We start from the raw sequence: 17,500 nt of genomic DNA on the forward strand, positions 1-17,500 counted from the left end.
ACAACACACACAGGGGCTTTCCTGTGCCCTTTCAGATAATTGCGGGAAAATACCAATCATTGATGCACTTTGTTAATGTCATATATTTTAAATCTTCTTAGGGACAGCCCCCTTTAAAAAGAAATTCACCTAAAACAACATACCCAACTCTGTCTGTAGCTCAGGACCTGAAGCAAGGATATGCATATTCTTGATACCATTTGAAAGGAAACACTTTGAAGTTTGTGGAAATGTAAATTGAATGTAGGAGAATATAAAACAATAGATCTGGTTGAAGAAAATACAAAAAGAACGAGTGGAAATACCCCCAAAAAAGATCGATTGTGCGTGGTATATGGACCTTTTTAGGATATGAAAAAGGATTTGATCTAAGACAATGACACTTCATGTTCATGTAAAATCTCTGGGACCCTTTGGATGATAAATCAGAGCAAGATTTCAGAATGTAAGTCCACATTTCACCTTCAGCTGTGAATTTATCAAACCTATGACGTTGAAAAAACGTGTTTTGTTGGAGCTCTTAAACAATAGCTTGGCATTTTATCCACAGTAATAGCTACTGTGAATTGGACAGTGCAGTTAGATTAACAAGAATTTCAGTTTTCAGCCGATATAAGACATGTTTCGACCTTTGTTGTTCCTCTAAAATCTGCGATCTTGATATAACGCGCTGAATGATTTCACAACTGTCCCGTTGACGGAACGCCGATCCTTATTAACTTGAGCAAATAAAATAAATTCAAGAAATGGTTGATTATTGTTGAATGACATTTTAAAATGTCTGGATTCCGTGATTCCATCTGCAAGGCAGATTTTATAGGGCCCTACTTCCTTTAAGAGGCCCAGTGGTGTCAAAAAAAATCAGTTTTCCCTGTGTTTTGTATCATATAGAATAACAGTTGATGAAACGAACACAAACACTGTAAAAGTGTGAATATGTTTTATCAGTGTTATGACCCAAATCAGCAGGTTTGTTTTGGCGGGAGTTTTGGCTCTCCATGGTGACATCACCATGCGGTAAATTGGTTAACAGACCAATAACAAGAGAGAGTTCCAAACCTCTCTGCCAATAACAGCTACTGTAGTTTTCCCCTTCACACTCAAGACAGTCCTAGGAAAATTCTTGCTTCACAATTTTTTTGTTGTTGCTAAAAAAACATTTTTTTTATTATTACGGTAATGTAATTAATGAACCAGAAATAATTTGATATTGAAAGACTGCTGCATTTGGACTTTACAAACGCAGAGCCGTGTGTCTGTGTCTCTATCCATGTGTCTGTGTGTGTGTGTGTCTCTATCCATGTGTCTGTCTGTGGTTGTGTGTGTTTCTGTCTGTGGTTGTGTGTGTGTGTGTCTGTGTCTCTATCCATGTGTCTGTCTGTGGTTGTGTGTGTTTCTGTCTGTGGTTGTGTGTGTGTGTGTCTGTGTCTCTATCCATGTGTCTGTGTGTGTGTGTGTCTGTGTCTCTATCCATGTGTCTGTCTGTGGTTGTGTGTGTTTCTGTCTGTGGTTGTGTGTGTGTGTGTCTGTGTCTCTATCCATGTGTCTGTCTGTGGTTGTGTGTGTTTCTGTCTGTGGTTGTGTGTGTGTGTGTCTGTGTCTCTATCCATGTGTCTGTGTGTGTGTGTGTCTGTGTCTCTATCCATGTGTCTGTGTGTGGTTGTGTGTGTTTCTGTCTGTGGTTGTGTGTGTTTCTGTCTGTGGTTGTGTGTGTTTCTGTCTGTGGTTGTGTGTGTGTCTGTGTCTCTATCCATGTGTCTGTGTGTGTGTGTGTCTGTGTCTCTATCCATGTGTCTGTCTGTGGTTGTGTGTGTTTCTGTCTGTGGTTGTGTGTGTGTGTGTCTGTGTCTCTATCCATGTGTCTGTGTGTGTGTTTCTGTCTGTGGTTGTGTGTGTGTCTGTGTCTCTATCCATGTGTCTGTGTGTGTCTGTGTGTCTCTATCCATGTGTCTGTGGTTGTGTGTGTCTCTATCCATGTGTCTGTGTGTGTCTGTGTGTCTCTATCCATGTGTCTGTGGTTGTGTGTGTCTCTATCCATGTGTCTGTCTGTGTGTGGTTGTGTGTGCGCGTGTGTGTATCATGGCCTAGGATATTCTGAAATGGCAAACTTGCTAATTGGTTTGAAGGCGTATAACTCCAACCAGTTAGAACATGCCAGTTCCTTGGTTCCAACTAGCAAGTGAACAAAGCATGTGTGTGTTTTGTGATGCGAGGAAACGGGCCTTTGTATAAACAGCTGTTCAGGGAGTGTGTCTTAGTACACGTTATTCTTTTACAATGATTAAAAACGTCTCTTACCGTACCACCGTTTCTACACTGTTACCTTCCCTTGCAGACTACTGTGTTAACATGAAACACAGTGTAGAAATATGTCACCAAGGTGCAAGGGATGTTGAGTTGACGGGAGATGGGAGGCCGTCTTATTGTTTAAAAAAAGGGGGCGTGGTCTTGTTGCCGTGTTCGGTAGTGAACGCATGCGTCTGTAGGAACGTTGTCCTGTCCGGTGTCAGGGCCAGATTTGATATGACAGATTGAGGCATAATCTCTGCTGTTGTGAGGAATGTTACCCTGTTGTGTTCTTATAGGCCCATGACAGGGTGAGGAATGTTACCCTGTTGTGTTCTTATAGGCCCATGACAGGGTGAGGAATGTTACCCTGTTGTGTTCTTATAGGCCCATGACAGGGTGAGGAATGTTACCCTGTTGTGTTCTTATAGGCCAATGACAGGGCGAGGAATGTTACCCTGTTGTGTTCTTATAGGCCCATGACAGGGCGAGGAATGTTACCCTGTTGTGTTCTTATAGGCCCATGACAGGGCGAGGAATGTTACCCTGTTGTGTTCTTATAGGCCCATGACAGGGCGAGGAATGTTACCCTGTTGTGTTCTTATAGGCCCATGACAGGGCGAGGAATGTTACCCTGTTGTGTTCTTATAGGCCCATGACAGGGCGAGGAATGTTACCCTGTACAGATGTTCTGTTCTTTGCTATTAAATAAAAAAAATAAATTGAATTTTTCAATTTCATAAGAACGCATGTGTCTTTTCCCCAGGGCAATAATCTACTATTCCAAAGTAGAACTGTACTCACCCTGGACAATCATTCACCACACACACACACACACACACACACACACACGTGTTAGTGAGTGGTGTGTTGGCAAGTGGACATTTGACAAAAAATAAATAAATATATAATCACTGATATTACAGCCAGACCAGCCATGCTTGCACCAATCTAATGCATGACACACGGGCATATTATTTGAAGGTAGAAAATGGGACCGCATCATGATTGGTAGTAGAGACAGGAGTACATCGCCCTCCTGTGGCCAGAAAACAAACTACACCTCTTACAGACAAGTTTCTTTAATACATATTCACACACACATTCAGAGAGAAATCCGTACAAACGATCATTACATACAGATGTTAAGATAAAACAGATTTTATATTAAATACTTTTGATCCAGCATCATACAAAACGGCAGTACGGAGAAAAATACTGCACATAATCCCAGAAACTTCAGAACATAAAATAACCCGCAGGCACAGATGATCTATAATGCATTTTATAGAAACAAAAAAATAAAATCTATTGACTTCATTGTAATATATGTCAAACACCCTTGTCAAACCAATTTGTGACTTGACATACAGCATATAAAATAGTGAGAATATAACAGTGTAACAGAGTAGCAGCGTCGGTGATAAGATCACTTTTCTTTAGCTTTCCTCTGTTCAATGCTCTAAAACTGGTACCTTATTCACACCATCTTGCCGACCCAAACTGCACTGCACTGGCTCGGATATAGTCTTTCTACATCACCCTTTCCAGCGTGGTTCAGGTCTCTAGAAGTGAACAGAGCTGGCTGGTAACATCTGGGGGTGTATTCATTAATCAAAACACTGTAGAAAAACATTTTTGCAATGAAAACAAGAGTTTCTATTGGACAAATTCAGGAATTCAGGAAGACAGCGTGACTACCCATACCGTCCTATAGGAAGACAGCGTGGCTACCCATACCGTCCTATAGGAGGACAGCGTGACTACCCATACCGTCCTATAGGAGGACAGCGTGGCTACCCATACCGTCCTATAAGAGGACAGCGTGGCTACCCATACCGTCCTATAAGAGGACAGCGTGGCTACCCATACCGTCCTATAAGAGGACAGCGTGGCTACCCATACCGTCCTATAGGAGGACAGCGTGGCTACCCATACCGTCCTATAGGAGGACAGCGTGGCTACCCATACCGTCCTATAGGAGGACAGCGGGGCTACCCATACCGTCCTATAGGAAGACAGCGTGGCTACCCATACCGTCCTATAGGAAGACAGCGTGGCTACCCATACCGTCCTATAGGAAGACAGCGTGGCTACCCATACCGTCCTATAGGAAGACAGCGTGGCTACCCATACCGTCCTATAGGAAGACAGCGTGGCTACCCATACCGTCCTATAGGAAGACAGCGTGGCTACCCATACCGTCCTATAGGAAGACAGCGTGGCTACCCATACCGTCCTATAGGAAGACAGCGTGGCTACCCATACCGTCCTATAGGAGGACAGCGTGACTACCCATACCGTCCTATAGGAGGACAGCGTGGCTACCCATACCGTCCTATAGGAGGACAGCGTGGCTACCCATACCGTCCTATAGGAAGACAGCGTGGCTACCCATACCGTCCTATAGGAAGACAGCGTGGCTACCCATACCGTCCTATAGGAAGACAGCGTGGCTACCCATACCGTCCTATAGGAAGACAGCGTGGCTACCCATACCGTCCTATAGGAGGACAGCATGACTACCCATACCGTCCTATAGGAAGACAGCGTGACTACCCATACCGTCCTATAGGAAGACAGCGTGACTACCCATACCGTCCTATAGGAAGACAGCGTGACTACCCATACCGATAGAGACAGGAGTACAGCGTGACTACCCATACCATCCAATAGGAGGACAGCGTGACTACCCATACCGTCCTATAGGAAGACCTTCCCCTGAACTGTAGTAATCAGAGTCAGTGAGTCTTGAACATTGTGCAGAGTGTTCGTGTTAAGAGAGTGTGGGACATCATGTGTCCATGTAGTGTGTTGAAAACATTACTCCCAGCAATACAAGTGTCCATGTGTGTGACAGACCTGTGTGTGTGAGAGTGTGTGTATGAGTGTGAATATGTGCGTGTGCGTATGTGTGTGTGTGTTCAGGGGTAGGAGACGAAGTTAGCGGGGAAGATTCCGGTCCGTCCGTTCAGCGTTCCCTCCCACCAGTCATACTGTGACTCTGTCTTGGTAACCACAGTGATGCGGTCGCCAGGGTTGAAGCTCAGGTCGCCAGGCTGTTGCCCTGTGAACGGGTGTACCGCCGTGACGACTACAGGCCCCGCGTCCCACGGCCCGACCCCACCTAGGAACAGTCAAATGAGGTGTATTCAGTGAACCGGTGAACAGCAGGCCTTGTTGAATGCACATCAAGTCATTACATGCTACATTGTCAAATCAACCTGTACTGAGTGAATGTTGCACATACAATGCGGCAGACTTGTGAGCGTGAAAACAGATACGATCCAACGGTTTCACCCCCGCATTAAATGTTACCTTTCAGGTATTAGAACTGTCTTGTCTATTTGTAAAGTCTTTAAATGTAAATTGTAAAGTATTTTTGTCTAATGTATTTTCAGTTATGTGTCAGACCACATGGATCCTAATAATAATAATAATAAATACCGTAATCGTTTTGGACTGTCCTTGTGCTACTTGGACTTCTCTTATAGGATTCTGAAACAGAAATACAACAGCGACTTTCACCACCAGAGGGCAATACCTGCGCAGAGAGACAGAGACAGAGAGCGCAGAGAGACAGAGAGCGCAGAGAGACAGAGAGCGCAGAGAGACAGAGAGCGCAGAGAGACAGAGAGCGCAGAGAGACAGAGAGCGCAGAGAGACAGAGAGCGCAGAGAGACAGAGAGCGCAGAGAGACAGAGAGCGCAGAGAGACAGAGAGCGCAGAGAGACAGAGAGCGCAGAGAGACAGAGAGCGCAGAGAGACAGAGAGCGCAGAGAGCGCAGAGAGACAGAGAGCGCAGAGAGCGCAGAGAGACAGAGAGCAGAGGATATGACAGAAGGGGTCAGAGACAGAGGATATGACAGAGGGGGTCTGAGACAGAGGATATGACAGAGGGGGTCTGAGACAGAGGATATGACAGAAGGGGTCAGAGACAGAGGATATGACAGAGGGGGTCTGAGACAGAGGATATGACAGAGGGGGTCTGAGACAGAGGATATGACAGAGGGGGTTCAAATACTTCAATCAGTTCTAGGACACATTGCCCTCGGTGATTGTGAGGTCTGGGGTAATCAACCAATAATTCACCAAATTGGACAAACACCTAAGAATCTGCATGCAGAATTCAGCAAAAATATACTTGGTGTACAACACAAAACACCAAGCAGAGCAGAATTAGGCCGATAGTGATCAACATCCAGAAAAGAGCTGTTCAATTCTACATCCACCTAAAAGGAAGGTGCCCACACAGTCCACCACAAAGCCCTGACCTACAGAGATGAACCTATAGAAGAGTCCCGTCAGCCAGCTGATTCTGGGGCTCTGTTCAAACACAGACACCACAGAGCCTCAGGACAGAAACACATTTAGACCAAACCAATTGATGATGAAACAAAAAGATAACCATTTTGACACACTGGAAAGAGTCAATCAAAAAAACTGAGCAAACTAGAATGCTATTTGGCCCTAAAACAGAGATTACACAGTGGCAGAATACCTGACCACTGTGACGGAGCCAAAATGAAGGAAAGCTTTGACTATGTACAGTCGTGGCCTAAATTTGAGAATGACACAAATATTAATTTCCACAAAGTTTGCTGCTTCAGTCTCTTTAGATATTTTTGTCAGATGTTACTATGGAATACTGAAGTATAATTACAAGCATTTCATAAGTGTCAAAGGCTTTTATTGACAATTACATGAAGTTGATGCAGACTCAATATTTGCAGTGTTGACCCTTCTTTTTCAAGGCCTCTGCAATCTGCCCTGGCATGCTGTCAATTAACTTCTGGGCCACATCCTGACTGATGGCAGCCTATTTTTGCATAATCAATGCGTGGAGTTTGTCAGAATTTGTGGGTTTTTGTTTGTCCACCCGCCTCTTGAGGATTGACCACAGGTTCTCAATGGGATTAAGGTCTGGGGAGTTTCCTGGCCATGGACCCAAAATATCGATGTTTTGTTCCCCGAGCCACTTAGTTATCACTTTTGTCTTATTGCAAGGTGCTCCATCATGCTGAAAAAGGAATTGTTCGTCACCAAACTGTTCCTGGATGGTTGGGAGAAGTTGCTCTTGGAGGATGTGTTGGTACCATTCTTTATTCATGGCTGTGTTCTTAGGCAAAATTGGGAGTGAGCCCACTCCCTTGGCTGAGAAGCAACCCCACACATGAATGGTCTCAGGATGCTTTACTGTTGGCATGACACAAGACTGATGGTAGTGCTCACCTTGTCTTCTCCGGACAAACTTTTTCCAAATGCCCCAAACAATCAGAAAGGGGATTCAGAGAAAATGACATTACCCCAGGCCTCAGCAGTCCAATCCCTGTACCTTTAGCAGAATATCAGTCTGTCCCTGATGTTTTTCCTGGAGAGAAGTGGCTTCTTTGCTGCCCTTCTTGACAACAGCCCATCCTCAAAGTCTTCGCCTCACTGTGTGTGCAGATGCAACTCACATCTGCCTGCTGCCATTCCTGAGCAAGCTCTGTACTGGTGGTGCCCCGATCCCGCAGCTGAATCAACTTTAGGAGATGGTCCTGGCGCTCGCTGGACATTCTTGGGTGATCTGAAGCCTTCTTCACAACAATTGAACCGCTCTCCTTGATGTTCTTGATGATCCGATAAATGGTTTATTGAGGTACAATCTTACGGGCAGCAATATTCTTGCCTGTGAAGCCCTTTTGTGCAAAGCAATGATGATGGCACATGTTTCCTTGCAGGTAACCATGGTTGACAGAGGAAGAACAATGATGCCAAGCACCACCCTCTTTTATTTGAACTCAAATCAGCATGACAGTGATCTCCAGCCTTGTCCTCGTCAACACTCACACCTGTTTTATTGAGAGCATCACTGACATGTCAGCTGGTCCTTTTGTAGCAGGGCTGAAATGCAGTGGAAATATTTTTGGGGGATTCAGTTCATTTGCATGGCAAAGAGGGACTTCGCAATTCATTTAAATTAATCTGATCACTCATAACATTCTGGAGTATATGCAAATTGCCATCATACAAACTGAGGCAGCAGACTGAAAATTAATATTTGTGCCATTCTCAACGACTGTACATACTCGGTGAGCATAGCCTTGCTATTGAGAGAGGCTGCCGAGGCCTGTCTATTCGCGAATGCCAGATCTGACTGTGTGCCCAGTGCCTACAAAATGTGGTAACCGAGCTGCACTTCCTAACCTCCTGCCAAACATATGACCATATTATAGATACAGATCACACAGACCTACAAAGAACTTAAAAACAAATCAAACATTGATAAACTCCCATTTGGAAATACCACAGTGTGCAGTCACAGCAGCAAGATGTGGCCCGTTGCCATGAGGGAAGGGCAACCATGTATCGGTTTGTCTTCCCTACTATTCGTACTACAACTATTTGCACATTGTTAAAACACATATATTATCAGCTAACACTTTAAAATGTCTCTGTTAAATTCTAATACTGTAGTCTTCTCAATTTTGATTATTTCACGAGAGCGAGAGGTAACGAGCGGTAGTGGAAGCGAGAGGTAATGAGTGAGCGAGCGAAGGATAGCGAGAGAGCGAAGGATAGCGAGAGAGCGAAGGATAGCGAGAGCGAGCGAAGGATAGCGAGAGAGCGAAGGATAGCGAGAGCGAGCGAGGGATAGCGAGAGAGCGAGGGATAGCGAGAGAGCGAGGGATAGCGAGAGAGCGAGGGATAGCGAGAGAGCGAGGGATAGCGAGAGAGCGAGGGATAGCGAGAGAGCGAGGGATAGCGAGAGAGCGAGGGATAGCGAGAGAGCGAGGGATAGCGAGAGAGCGAGGGATAGCGAGAGAGCGAGGGATAGCGAGAGAGCGAGGGATAGCGAGAGAGCGAGGGATAGCGAGAGAGCGAGGGATAGCGAGAGAGCGAGGGATAGCGAGAGAAAGATAACGAGAGAGAGAGAGAGAGCTAACTGGAATGCACCTTGGGTAATAAGACCAGCTGTGTGTGTGTGTGTGTGCAGAGCAGACTTCAAACACAGTCGTCACACACCCTCCCAAGTAGCAGTTCTAGTTAGCGCTCTTTCACTCTCTCGCGTTAACTAAGAGTGCTCTGCACACACACACACAGCTGGTCTTATTACCCAAGGTGCATTGTGAAGCTAGTATGTTTATTTTGGCAGGACTTGAGGTCACAGTTTAATACATCACCAAGAAAGCAAACAATCTCTACCCATCTTCCCCTCATGTCACACTTCACCTGCAGCGAAAACACACACACACACACACACACACTTATCTCGTGCCGTGTCAACAGTGGTGTGTTTTGGCATGGTGGTCGGCCACTGTGTAAATGAAAGCATTCCCCTGGTCACTGAAGGATGATCAAACACCTACCAGAATGGGGGCAGCTGCTGCCATACAGTCAATGGGCCACAGCCCAAGACTACCACAGACATTAGAAGGAGTAATGACAGCCCTGGCACGCAGAGAGAGAGAGAAGGAGAGAGAGAAAGAGGATAAAAAAGGGAAGAAAGGAGAGAGAAAAGACAAAGGGAGAGAAAGAGGGAGAAAGACTAAGAAAACAATCACCCCCTCCCACACACTTCTCCATCTTAAGTAACCTGATTCAACCTGCACAGAAGCACGTTAGTCTTAGATCAGCATGGTGGATTCGTTTTTTTGCACTAGATTAGGGTTGTAGTGAAAACCTAGGGGAGGGTTTGTTCTCCAGGAACAGGGTTGGAGTGAACACCTAGGGGAGGGTTTGTTCTCCAGGAACGGGGTTGGAGTGAACACCTAGGGGAGGGTTTGTTCTCCAGGAACAGGGTTGGAGTGAACACCTAGGGGAGGGTTTGTTCTCCAGGAACGGGGTTGGAGTGAACACCTAGGGGAGGGTTTGTTCTCCAGGAACAGGGTTGGAGTGAACACCTAGGGGAGGGTTTGTTCTCCAGGAACAGGGTTGGAGTGAACACCTAGGGGAGTGTTTGTTCTCCAGGAACAGGGTTGGAGTGAACACCTAGGGGAGTGTTTGTTCTCCAGGAACAGGGTTGGAGTGAAAACCTATTGGAGTGTTTGTTCTCCAGGAACAGGGTTGGAGTGAAAACCTATTGGAGTGTTTGTTCTCCAGGAACAGGGTTGGAGTGAAAACCTATTGGAGTGTTTGTTCTCCAGGAACAGGGTTGGAGTGGGGACGGGGGGTTCTCCAGGAACAGGGTTGGAGTGAAAACCTATTGGAGGGGGGACGGGGGGTTCTCCAGGAACAGGGTTGGTGTGAAAACCTAGGGGAGGGTTTGTTCTCCAGGAACAGGGTTGGAGTGAAAACCTAGGGGAGGGTTTGTTCTCCAGGAACAGGGTTGGAGTGAAAACCTAGGGGAGGGTTTGTTCTCCAGGAACAGGGTTGGAGTGAAAACCTAGGGGAGGGTTTGTTCTCCAGGAACAGGGTTGGAGTGAAAACCTAGGGGAGGGTTTGTTCTCCAGGAACAGGGTTGGAGTGAAAACCTACAGTAGGGTTTGTTCTCCAGGAACAGGGTTGAAGTGAAAACCTAGGGGAGGGTTTGTTCTCCAGGAACAGGGTTGGCGTGAAAACCTAGTGGAGGGCAGTTCTCCGGGAACAGGGTTGTAGATATCTGGTTTAGAAACTAAGTTAACTGAGAACACAATCTCCATTACAGTACAGATCTAGAGAAGAGGTGCACTGACTGTGTTCCAACAAGAGAGGGTGGTGAGGACATTGGTGAAGAAGGGTTTAGGGAAAGGGTCACTCACCTGTGCTGACAGATTGGAAAGCAGAGACGCTAGGATAGAGGGAGGGCTTCACTGCTAAAACACATCACAGAGAGTTACACATCAGTCAAAGTCATAGGAATTTCCTTATGGACAAAGAATTGTAGCCAACCCACACAAACAAGGTGTCACTGACTACAAAGCAGGCATGCTGCTACTGGTATAAAACCACTACTGTGTGTGATAGTAATATGTGTGTGTGTGTGTGATTATATATATATATATATATATATATATATGTTTGTGCATCAGTGTGTGTGTTACCCTCCGTCCTGTATGTGCTAGCAGGTCTCTGTGTGGCAGGAGCTCGGGGTCTAGCTGGAGGACCACTGGCCTGAACGACACACCCAGAAACAGAGGAATGGAAGGAGAGAGAGAAGAGAAGCATGAGACCAACCACACACACATCCCCAACCAGCCAGGTACACATCCCCAACTAGCCGGGTACACATCAACCATACACATCCCCAACCAGCAGGGTACACATCCCCAACTAGTCGGATACACACCAGACACACATACCCAACCAGCAGGGTACACACCAACCACACACATCCCCAACCAGCAGGGTACACACCAACCACACACATCCCCAACCAGCAGGGTACACACCAACCACACACATCCCCAACTAGCAGGGTACACACCAACCATACACATCCCCAACCAGCAGGGTACACACCAACCACACACATCCCCAACTAGCAGGGTACACACCAACCATACACATCCCCAACCAGCAGGGTACACATCCCCAACTAGTCGGATACACACCAGACACACATACCCAACTAGCAGGGTACACACCAACCATACACATCCCCAACCATCAGGGTACACACCAACCATACACATCCCCAACTAGCAGGGTACACATCAACCACACACATCCCCAACTAGCAGGGTACACACCCCAACTAGCAGGGTACACATCCCCAACTAGCAGGGTACACACCCCAACTAGCAGGGTACACATCCCCAACTAGCAGGGTACACACCAACCACACATATCCCCAACCAGCAGGGTGCACACCAACCATACACATCCCCAACTAGCAGGGTACACACCAACCACACAAATCCCCAACCAGCAGGGTACACACCAACCACACACATCCCCAACCAGCAGGGTGCACACCAACCATACACATCCCCAACCAGCAGGGTCCTCACCAACCATTACACATCCTCAATTAGTCGGGTACACACCCCCAACTAGCAGGGTACACATCCCCAACTAGCAGGGTACACACCAACCACACATATCCCCAACCAGCAGGGTACACACCAACCACACATATCCCCAACCAGCAGGGTACACACCAACCACACACATCCCCAACCAGCAGGGTACACACCAACCACACACATCCCCAACCAGCAGGGTGCACACCAACCATACACATCCCCAACCAGCAGGTTACACACCAACCATACACATCCCCAACCAGCAGGGTACACGCCAACCATACACATCCCCAACCAGCCGGGAACACACCAACCATACACATCCCCAACCAGCAGGGTACACGCCAACCATACACATCCCCAACCAGCCGGGAACACACCAACCATACACATCCCCAACTAGCAGGGTACACATCCCCAACTAGCCGGATACACACCAGACATACACATCCTCAAATACCCTGGTAGACCAACATGGTGCTGTGGATTAGAGCGTGGTACACATTAAGGGGTAGACAGTGTCCTCGGGGGAAGGAGTGTTCTTTAGGAGTAGATTTACATTAGACAGGGAGGAATAGTATTCTATAACATACGGGTTTGAAGGTCTGCCTTATAAAGACCGTAGTATTCTATAACATACGGGTTTGAAGGTCTGCCTTATAAAGACCGTAGTATTCTATAATACACAACAATGCAGTAATTCTATAGATCCAGTAGAGTGTCCATCAGTACATTTATCACTATAAAACTACTGCCGTGATAACCTCCCTGACCGTTTCTTACCGACTGATGATGGCCGCTTTCTTGAGGAAGGTTTTACTATGACTGGGAGATGTGGTTGCCTTGCCTACCTGCTATGTCAAGATGTGATGTAAATACAGTGTTCAGCCAGTGGTATCCAGAACCATATATATATATATATATCATACTGTATATTACCAGAGGAGGCTGCTGAGAGGAGGGCGGCTCATAAATGTCTGGAAGAGAGCGAACCTGTCCTCCCCAATTAAGGTTCCAACAGCCTCCTGTGACATATACACAAACACACAAAAGTATGTGGACACCCCTTCAAATGAGCAGATGTAGCTATTTCAGCCAAACCCGTTGCTGACAGGTGTATAAAGTGGAGCACATAGCCATGCAACCTCCATAGACAAACATTAGCAGTAGAATGTCCCGTACTGAAGAGCTCAGTGACTTTCAACGTGGCACCGTCATAGGATGCCCTGTTTCCAACAAGTCCGTTCGTCCAATTTCTGGCCTGCTAGAGCTGCCCCCGGGTCAACTGTAAGTGCTGTTATTGTGAAGTAAAAATGTCTAGGAGCAACAACGGCTCAGCCACGAAGTGGTAGGCCACACAAGCTCACAGAACAGGACTGCCAATTGCTGAAGCTCATGAAAATCATCTGTCCTCTGTTGCAACACTCACTACCAAGTTCCAAACTGCCTCTGGAAACAACTTCAGCACAAGAACTGTTCGTTAGGAAGCTTCACGAAATGGGTTTCCTTGGCTGAACAGCCGCACACAAGCCTCAGATCACCATGCTCAATGCCAAGCGTCGGCTGTAGTGGTGTAAAGCTCACCGTCATTGGACTATGCAGCAGTGGAAACACGTTCTCTGGCGTGATGAATCACGCTTCACCATCTGACAGTCTCGATGGATGAATCTGGGTTTGGCAACTGCCAAATGCACAGTGCCAACTAAAGTTTGGTGGAAGAGGAATACTGGTCTGGGGCTGTTTTTCATGGTTCAGGCCTCTTTAGTTCCATTGAAGATAAACCTTAACGCTACAGCATACAATGACATTCTAGATGATTCTGTGCTTCCAACTTTGTGGCAACAGTTTGAGGAAGGCCCTTTCTTGTTTCATGTGATTTTTTTCATATGATTTGTCAAGATCGGTGTGGAAGAACTTGACTGGCCTGCATAGAGCCCCGACCTCAACCCCATCGAACACCTCTGGGATGAATTGGAACGCCAACTGTGAGCCAGGCCTAATCGCCCAACATCAGTGCCCGACCTCACTAATGCTCTTGTGACTGAACGAAAGCAAGTCCCCACAGCAATGTTCCAACATCTAGTGAAAAGCCTTTCCAGAAGAGTGGAGGCTGTTATAGCAGCAAAGGGGGAAACCAACTCCATATTAATTCCCATGATTTTGGAATGAAATGTTTGCCGAGCAGCTGTCCACATACATTTGGTCATGTAGTGTATTTGAATAATATAGTACCTTCTGCGCTAGGTGTTTGGCTGTCCACTCAGTAGTGTATTTATCTGTGTAGCTATCCAGGACACAGTACAGGTCATCAGCTTCTGGGGGAGGTTCTACATCTCCATTCAATATGGCCGACGCACGGATGTCCTGGGAGTAGAACCTAACACACAAACACATTAATACAAACACACACACACAATATTACATTACAACACACACACACACACACACACACACACACACACAATATTACAACACACACACAATATTACATTACAACACACACACACACACACAATATTACATTACACACACAATATTACAACACACACACAATATTACATTACAACACACACACACACACACACACAATATTACATTACAACACACACACACACACAATATTACATTACAACACACACACACACACACACACACACAATATTACAACACACACACAATATTACAACACACACGGTGTGTAACGTACTTGCGGTTGGTGTCTTTTCGTTCTATGAGGCAGGATCCCTCCAGAGAGACTCCAGCAAACAGGCCTCTGGACTTACAGTAGGTAAACACTGCTGCTGTACTACGTAGCGCTACATCAGCCTCCACGTTCCTACACACACACAGAGATAGAGGAAGATCGGAGTGTTGAATATGGTACACTGATCCCACTACTTAGCGATGAGTATTGAAGGAGACCATTTAAAAAAAAACTTCTCAGGTCGTCGTTGTAAATAAGAATTTGTTCTTAACTGACTTGCCCTAGTTAACTAAAAAGGTGAAATTAAAATTTAAGAAACCCAGACATGTGTCTGTGTTTGCAAGGGAGGTCCCATGTTGTAAATGTCACCTGAACAAAGAAAAGGCACTCCCATCTGACATTACCCTCTCATTGTTTTATTGTTGCTATATTTAAAAACAGACACCACCCCCACCACCACCCTCTCAGTTTTATTGTTGCTATATTTAAAAACAGACACCACCACCCCCCCCCCCCCCCCCCCCCCACCCCCCCACCCCCACAGCCTCAGGGCTGGAACACATCAAGAGGGATGAGCCATGGTTGGACCCTGACTGGTTTTGGCCAACCATGAACCAAGATTATGAGTGTGTGTGTGTGTGTGTGTGTGTGTGTTTGTTCACCTCCCCATCGGTCCTACCGCCACAGTACAGTTGCCCCCCAGAGTGAGGTTCCCTCCTTTAGAGAAAGAATCCACCGCCCTGCGCTGCATCAGAATCACCACCAGGTCTGATACCTAGACACACACAGAGACAGTAGTGTTTAGGTCCGGACTGGGAGAAGGTGAGAGGGCCGGGCAGACTGGGAGAAGGGGGGGCAGACTGGGAGAAGGGGAGAGGGCGGGCAGACTGGGAGAAGGGGGGGGCAGACTGGGAGAAGGGGAGAGGGCGGGCAGACTGGGAGAAGGGGAGGCAGACAGACTGGGAGAAGGGGAGGCAGACTGGGAGAAGGGGGGGCAGACTGGGAGAAGGCGGGGCAGACTGGGAGAAGGGGGGGCAGACTGGGAGAAGGGGGGGCAGACTGGGAGAAGGGGAGAGGGCGGGCAGACTGGGAGAAGGGGGGGCAGACTGGGAGAAGGGGAGAGGGCGGGCAGACTGGGAGAAGGGGAGGCAGACAGACTGGGAGAAGGGGAGGCAGACAGACTGGGAGAAGGGGAGGCAGACTGGGAGAAGGCGGGGCAGACTGGGAGAAGGCGGGGCAGACTGGGAGAAGGCGGGGCAGACTGGGAGAAGGGGGGGCAGACTGGGAGAAGGGGAGGCAGACTGGGAGAAGGGGAGAGGGCAGGGCAGACTGGGAGAAGGGGGGGCAGACTGGGAGAAGGGGAGAGGGCAGGGCAGACTGGGAGAGGGCAGGCAGACTGGGAGAAGGGGAGAGGGCAGGCAGACTGGGAGAAGGGGAGAGGGCAGGCAGACTGGGAGAAGGGGAGAGGGCGGGCAGACTGGGAGAAGGGGAGAGGGCGGGCAGACTGGGAGAAGGGGAGAGGGCGGGCAGACTGGGAGAAGGGGAGAGGGCGGGCAGACTGGGAGAAGGGGAGAGGGCGGGCAGACTGGGAGAAGGGGAGAGGGCGGGCAGACTGGGAGAAGGGGAGAGGGCGGGCAGACTGGGAGAAGGGGAGAGGGCAGGCAGACTGGGAGAAGGGGAGAGGGCAGGCAGACTGGGAGAAGGGGGGCAGACTGGGAGAAGGGGAGAGGGCAGGCAGACTGGGAGAAGGGGAGAGGGCGGGCAGACTGGGAGAAGGGGAGAGGGCGGGCAGACTGGGAGAAGGGGAGAGGGCAGGCAGACTGGGAGAAGGGGGGGCAGACTGGGAGAAGGGGAGAGGGCAGGGCAGACTGGGAGAGGGCAGGCAGACTGGGAGAAGGGGAGAGGGAGGGCAGGCAGACTGGGAGAAGGGGAGAGGGCAGGCAGACTGGGAGAAGGGGAGAGGGCGGGCAGACTGGGAGAAGGGGGGCAGACTGTGAGAAGGGGAGAGGGCGGGCAGACTGGGAGAAGGGGAGAGGGCGGGCAGACTGGGAGAAGGGGAGAGGGCAGGCAGACTGGGAGAAGGGGGGCAGACTGGGAGAAGGGGAGAGGGCAGGCAGACTGGGAGAAGGGGAGAGGGCAGGCAGACTGGGAGAAGGGGAGAGGGCAGGCAGACTGGGAGAAGGGGAGAGGGCAGGCAGACTGGGAGAAGGGGAGGCAGACTGGGAGAAGGGGAGAGGGCAGGCAGACTGGGAGAAGGGGAGAGGGCGGGCAGACTGGGAGAAGGGGGGCAGACTGGGAGAAGGGGGGCAGACTGGGAGAAGGGGAGAGGGCAGGCAGACTGGGAGAAGGGGAGAGGGCAGCTTTTATTTCTTTCATCACATTCCCAGTGGGTCAGAAGTTCACACACAATTAGTATTTGGTAGCATTGCTTTAATTTTTTTTAAACTTGGGTCAAACGTGTCGGGTAGCCTTCCACAAGCTACCCACAATAAGTTGGGTGAACTTTGACCCATTCCTCCTGACCGAGCTTATATTTTTTATTTCCCCTTTACTAAACCAGGTAGGCCAGTTGAGAACACCT

The 17,500-nt window shown here is 48.3% G+C and overlaps 2 protein-coding genes across 4 annotated transcripts in view; one reads left to right on the forward strand and one right to left on the reverse strand.

The window, feature by feature from the left end:
- The window catches only part of si:dkey-190l8.2 (solute carrier family 22 member 13), a 21,504-nt gene extending 18,495 nt beyond the window's left edge, over positions 1-3,009 (forward strand). The window contains exon 10 of the mRNA XM_031829267.1: positions 1-3,009. This exon is cut by the window's left edge and continues 740 nt beyond it. The gene's annotated coding sequence lies outside the window, so the exon portion shown is untranslated.
- Positions 3,010-3,352: 343 nt separating this feature from the next.
- sh3yl1 (SH3 and SYLF domain containing 1) overlaps positions 3,353-17,500 on the reverse strand; it is a 50,788-nt gene continuing 36,640 nt past the window's right edge. For 2 of the 3 annotated variants that reach the window (XM_031829270.1, XM_031829271.1), the window contains 7 exons: positions 15,582-15,694; positions 14,923-15,051; positions 14,448-14,592; positions 11,292-11,361; positions 11,010-11,063; positions 5,734-5,784; positions 3,353-5,413 (listed from right to left, as the gene is read on the reverse strand). In XM_031829270.1, coding sequence (XP_031685130.1) covers positions 5,211-5,413; positions 5,734-5,784; positions 11,010-11,063; positions 11,292-11,361; positions 14,448-14,592; positions 14,923-15,051; positions 15,582-15,694 — 765 coding nt within the window. In that variant the 3' untranslated portion in view covers positions 3,353-5,210. Of the gene's footprint in view, positions 5,414-5,733; positions 5,785-9,638; positions 9,721-11,009; positions 11,064-11,291; positions 11,362-14,447; positions 14,593-14,922; positions 15,052-15,581; positions 15,695-17,500 lie in introns of those variants that run through there. The other variant, XM_031829272.1, reaches the window with a different exon arrangement.

The sequence above is a fragment of the Oncorhynchus kisutch genome, linkage group LG7 (genome assembly GCF_002021735.2).
Source record: "Oncorhynchus kisutch isolate 150728-3 linkage group LG7, Okis_V2, whole genome shotgun sequence".
Classification (NCBI taxonomy): Eukaryota; Metazoa; Chordata; class Actinopteri; order Salmoniformes; family Salmonidae; genus Oncorhynchus; species Oncorhynchus kisutch.